Source organism: Coffea arabica, chromosome 8e (genome assembly GCF_036785885.1).
Source record: "Coffea arabica cultivar ET-39 chromosome 8e, Coffea Arabica ET-39 HiFi, whole genome shotgun sequence".
In the NCBI taxonomy this organism is placed as follows: Eukaryota; Viridiplantae; Streptophyta; class Magnoliopsida; order Gentianales; family Rubiaceae; genus Coffea; species Coffea arabica.
In genome coordinates this window covers 31,333,886-31,339,885 of record NC_092324.1, presented here as the reverse complement: position 1 = coordinate 31,339,885, position 6,000 = coordinate 31,333,886, and the positions used below count along the sequence as shown (strand labels likewise).

At 35.5% G+C, this 6,000-nt stretch overlaps 2 protein-coding genes across 2 annotated transcripts; one reads left to right on the top strand and one right to left on the bottom strand.

The window, feature by feature from the left end:
* Positions 1-1,451: 1,451 nt before the first annotated feature.
* LOC113722547 (uncharacterized) lies at positions 1,452-2,183 on the bottom strand. The gene has a single exon (XM_027245828.1). It carries the CDS (start codon positions 2,181-2,183, stop codon positions 1,452-1,454), a length of 732 nt encoding a protein of 243 aa, XP_027101629.1.
* Positions 2,184-3,192: 1,009 nt separating this feature from the next.
* On the top strand, positions 3,193-5,256 carry LOC140012725 (uncharacterized). Its single transcript, XM_072061014.1, has one exon. It carries the CDS (start codon positions 3,193-3,195, stop codon positions 5,254-5,256), a length of 2,064 nt encoding a protein of 687 aa, XP_071917115.1.
* The last annotated feature ends 744 nt before the right edge of the window (positions 5,257-6,000 follow it).

Genomic DNA, 6,000 nt, shown 5'->3' with positions numbered 1-6,000 from the left:
CTCCTTTACAAGATGATATACCATATATATACATCATATAACACCTAACCCACAAGAAATATAAGTGAATCAATAAAAACCCTAACTCAAAACCCATCGCTCCAATCATCAAAACCATTTGAAACAAGCATCACAAGCACAATTCTAACATTAATACCCAACTTAATCATGATTCATGGAGAAAGAAAGGTTGATCAGCCATTATACCTCAAGACAAGAGCTTGCAAGAAGGATCCTCCACTTCTCCTTGAAATTTTTTGGTTCCTCAAGCTTCCCAAGCTTCCAAACTAGTGATTAATCGGTTTAGTTTTTCTTGTTTGCACTCAAAAGGTTGGATTCAAAGTTGAAAATTGAAAACTCTCTTCACTCTTTTGCCTCTCCTTGCTCTCGGCCAAAACAGAAAAAAAATGGTGAAGAATGAACTCAAATGAAAGATAAGAAGGTAAGACATTGGCTTGGTCAAGGAATCATAGGTGGCCAACACTTGTCACCACATTACAAAAAATTATTTCTTTCGTGACAAATTTTTCATGACAACTAACCTATTCGTTAGAAAAACCATGCTTTTTTATGACAACCCGTCAAGCAAATGTCCTTAAAAAGGCGCTGCTACTTTAAATGTGTTTTTCGTATTTATTTCATTGTCTAAAGTTACTTTCCCCACGTTAATTCGTCAGGAAAAGTTTTCATTCTCCCTCCATTTTTTTCCCACCAGATTTTTTCCCCTTTTGGACCGAAAAGGAATTTAGGAGGACATCTTGTCCTTATGACATAGACACCGGGAAACAAGAAGCACTTTTCCCATTTTCATTACTTTTGGAACAACAACAACAAAGTAACACTTTCTCCAAATCTGTAGTTTGTCTTTATCTCCAACAACAAAGAACAACAACCGAACTTGTCTTCATCTCTTTCAACAAGAGAGACAACACGATGGTCTAAGGTGATGTAAAAATCAAATAATCCTTCAATTTTGTCTTGAATCAGCTCCCTTTCTCCAAATCCCCCTTCAATTTTGTCCTTAATTGGTTCCATTTTTTATTTTTATAGTGGGTATTTTATTCATCTCTCCCTTTCTCTGTTCGTCAAAACCTAGGATAGGTTTTTGTTCCTTTTTTTGGTAGTTATAATGCTGTTTTCTGGTACAATAGCTGCAAGTCTTTCTGTAAGTTTTGTTACTTTGCTATTTAATAGAAAAGTTACAATTTTTAGTTTACCCGTTTGATGAAAGATCTTTTTTTTAAAGAGAAGAACTTTCTTGATTTGAATTAATAGGAGCAAGTACTAAGTTCTTTGAGTAAAGATTCTATCGTGAGATACAGAAGAATGTGTAGCTTGACTGGTATTTAAGAAACAACTGAAATTGATTGTTGATGCAAGGCTAACATGGCTTGAGCAATTGTATCATCCTCATTGATCGAGTCAGCATTGTGCTGGCCCATCCTTTCCTATCACTTCTTTCCCTTACAAGATGGCAAGGGCCTGCCACATAAACACAGATTATGGGCATAAGTTACTGGAGGAAAGATGTTCAATGGTCTTCCTTGTGGGATCTCACCGTATAATCTGTTGGCCCTGAAGCTTGCGTGTCTCAGCGCTTCAATCTGTAGCAAGCTGTCAGGGATTTTCCCGGAAAGTGTGTTGATGGACAAATCCAACCACTGCAACTTGAGCAACAATCCTAAACTGGTTGGGATTGTGCCTCCTATTTGGTTCCTTGAAATGTCCAATCGTTCAACCTTAGCAAGGTTGGAGATTGAATTGGGAATGTAACCTGTAAGTTTGTTGCTTGCTATGTTGAGCACTTTCAGGTTCAAGCTATTGTTGAATTCAGAAATGGTACCTGAAATTTGATTGTTTGAAATATCAACTACCTCCAGAAACTTGCTTGTCTTGTTGCTTAGAATACTTGATAGAGAACCGTAGAGTTGGTTTGAATGGAGGTTAATTGATGAAAGTCCATCTGGCAATTTGATTGCAGATACATCAGACTTCAGTTGGTTGTTTGAAAGCTTGGCCTGTTCCAAGGTTGTCACCCTTGTGAAAAATTTTGAAATACCTTCAGTGAAATAGTTATCTGACAGGTCCAAAGAGCTTAATGAATCAGGGGTTGTGAAATTTGGGAGAGTCCCTCGAAGCTTGCAGCCAGCTAAATAAATGTTGGAAAGTTCCCGACTTCTCATATCCTATGTTCTAACACCGTGGGTAGACTAATTAGCAATTTACAAACTTGCTGAATTTCTTTTCTTTTGTTTCTTTACATTCTTTTCTGGTTTAGTTAGCTCTCATAATTGTCTTGCAATTTCAATCAACATGTGAATGGCCTTTATGTCAAAGAATAATGTGTATATTTTATCTTGTACCATCTTTTGCTCATTTCACGATTTTAGTTATATACATTGCCAATCTTTACTCCATAAGTTGATGTGTGTTTTGCCATCCCCCTCCCTCATCTTTTTTTGTCTAGAAAGGGATTGGTTCGAATAGAAGATCAATGGGATAGTTACAATTCTAATCAAGCTTTAGGAAGGTAATTTTGTTTTTTTTATGTTACTAAAAAAGTTTTTGATTGTTGTCGGTTATGTATGATGATTTTCTTAAAATATCTAATTTCACATTTCTTCATATTCAGCTGAGCAAACCTGCATTCTCACTACTTTGATAGATAAGAAACGGTACAACCTGAGAAAAGATTGCATAATTTGAGGTATGTGGTTATTTGGTAGCTTACCATAAAGAATGAAAAGTGTTTATCATGACTGCTAGTTTCGGACAAATTATGTTATGGTTTACATCCTTATTTGTGTAAATCAAGTTATGGGTTATGATGTTTAATGTTTTCTTATGTACTATACAAGAGCATATACAATTAAACAATAGGAGAATAGTACAATCAGGAATGTGTTTTTAGTTTTATTGAGTAGTATACCATTTGGTGTAATCAGTGAATAATCTAATGTGTTTTCAGTTTTATTGAGTAGTATAGCATTTGATGTAATCAGTGAATAATCTAAGTAGCTTGGAATTCATAACTAAGCCATTAAAAGTAGGTGAATTGTGAATAATTCTATGTCTTTTTGCCTCCTTTATCTTTTTATAGCTAGAAATTGTCTTTCCTCCTTTTTGAATTATTCATTTTGACAATGCCTTGAGTTTAGTAAGTTAAGACTTTTCTTCTTCTAGGCATCGAAAATGGATAAGAGCTGGATAAATGATCCAAATATTTTGTCAAGTCATTATAAGTCTGGTCTTAAGGATTTTATTGAATTTGCTAAGACCAATGGTATGGGATTGGATGGAAAATTATTTTGTCCCTGTAGGAGATGTAGGAATTCAAAGAGAAAAAGCATTTCTCAAGTTGAATCAGATTTGTCAGAAAAAGGCTTTTGTATGTATTATAAAAATTGGGTCTTCCATGGGGAACCATTTTCTGCACACTCTTATATGTCAAGTGGAAAGAACAATAACCTTGACGAGGATGGTGTTGGAGGTGAGACAGATTTCATCAATGAAATAGTATATAATGACTTTGATATGAATGAAAATGGTGAATCTGATGAGTTACCTGATTTATTGGATGAGATAAGAAATGCACATGAATCAGGGACATCGAGTGAATGGGATTCAAAAAATTTTGACAAATTGTTAAATGATGCACAAAGAGAATTATACCCGGGATGCAAAAAATACTCCCTGCTGCGTTTCATTGTTTCCTTTCTCCATATCAAAGTGATGAACCATGTGACTAACAAGGCATTTGACATGATGCTAGAATTTTTAAAAGATGTGTTACCAGAAGGAGAAATACTTCCATCTAGTTTTTATGGGGCCATGAAAATTTTATCTGGTATAGGTTTGGGGTATCAAAAAATTGATGTCTGCAAATTTGATTGTGCATTGTTTTGGAAAGAAAATGAAAAGATGGACAAGTGCCCTATTTGTAAAGAATCACGATGGAAAGTCAATAATGGCAAGAAAAAAAAAGTTCCAAACAAGGTGATGTGGTACTTTCCATTAAAAGCTAGGTTGCAAAGACTTTTTATGTCTTCTAAAACTACTGAAGACATGAGATGGCATGAGGAGAAATGGGTTAAAGAGGAAGGTATCATGAGACATCCGGCTGATTCTATTGCTTGGAAGGATTTTGATAAGAAATATCCTGATTTTACTAAAGATTCTCGAAATGTAAGACTTGGATTGGCCACGGACAGATTCAATCCATTTGGTAACATGAGCAACTCATATAGCATGTGGCTAGTTATTCTTGTACCTTACAATTTGCCTGCATATAAGTTTATGAGAAAGGAATTTCTTATACTATCACTTCTTATTCCTGGTCCACGTGCCCCTGGAAAGGAGTTAGATGTGTTCTTAAGGCCAACAATAGATGATTTGAAAGATTTATTTCATGGAATCAGCACTTATGATGCATATAGTGGACAAAACTTTCAAATGCGTGCAGCAATTTTATGGACTATATCAGATTTCCTTGCATATGGCTATTTGTCTGGATGGAGCACCAGTGGGTATAAAGCATGTCCATGTTGTCTTGATGATACTGCTTCACAAAGACTAAGAGGCAAAATATGTTTCATAGGACATCGTCGCTTTTTGAACCATAACCACCGTTGGCGAAAGCAAAAAGCTCATTTTGATGGAACTATTGAAACGCGCTCCAAGCCAAAGGAATTTTCCGGAGAACAGGTTTTAAGACATTTAAATTCCTTGGCTGGTGTCTTTGGTGAGTTTGGTAAGAACCCAGTTACTCGGAAAAAAGGAGTTGATAAAATTCAGGGTAATTGGAGGAAAAAAAGTATATTTTTTGAGTTACCATATTGGGAAAAACTCTCCATGAGACATTGTCTGGATGTGATGCATATCCTTAAAAATACATGTGAAAGTTTAGTTGCAACATTGTTGAACATTCCTGATAAGACAAAAGATACTAATAAATCTCGTGATGATCTACTTGACATGGGAATAAGGCACGAACTACACTTACATGATGATGGTACAAGGAAAACAAAGCCTCCAGCCTTGTATGTGATGTCTTCAAGTGAGAGAAAAGGATTTTGTGATTTTTTGAGTTCAATTAAGTTTCCTGATGGGTATGCTGCCAACATTTCCAAGTGTGTCAAAGATGGTAAACTAATGGGACTTAAAACACATGACTACCATGTCCTCTTGCAACGACTTATTCCAGCGGGCATTCGTGGGTATTTGTGCAAAGAAGTCAATGAGGCGATTTTTGAGTAAAGTGAGTTTTTTCGAGATTTGTGTTCTAAAACCCTTAAGATGGATGACTTGGAAAGGTTGGAGAAAAATGCTCCATTAATATTATGTAAGTTGGAAAAAATCTTTCCCCCTGCCTTCTTTGACATTATGATCCATTTGATTGTTCACTTGCCAAAGGAAGCAAAACTTGGTGGGCCAGTACATCCTAGGTGGATGTTTCCATTTGAAAGGTACTTCTTCCTTATTTGTTTGACTACAAATTTTGTTATTTTACTTAACATTCTGTTTTGGATAGAAAATTAACTCATGCTTTTGAAAAGGTATCTTGGATCCCTTAAAAAGTATGTCCGCAATCGTGCTCGTCCTGAAGGCTCGATTGCAGAAGGATATATTGCAAATGAGTGCCTAACATTCATGTCCAAATATCTCCATGGCATTGAAATAAAATTCACCCGCAAGGGACACAACTATGACTATAATTAGGATAAGGCAAATGAGCTGGTGGTTTTCTCACTAAGTGTTCGCCCATTTGGACTTGTTACACCTCCTACTAAATTATCTCAAGTTGAACTAGATGTGGCTCCTAAATTTATATTGAATAACTGTGATGAAATAGAAGAGTACAGAATGTAAGTGCAATATGTATTTCAATTTTATATTTTCGATATTACTTCTTGTGGTTTATTTTACTTTATATTGATAATACAATCTGAATTTCAGTAAGCATAAAGAGATGCTGCAAAGGATTCATCCTGAAAATGTTGA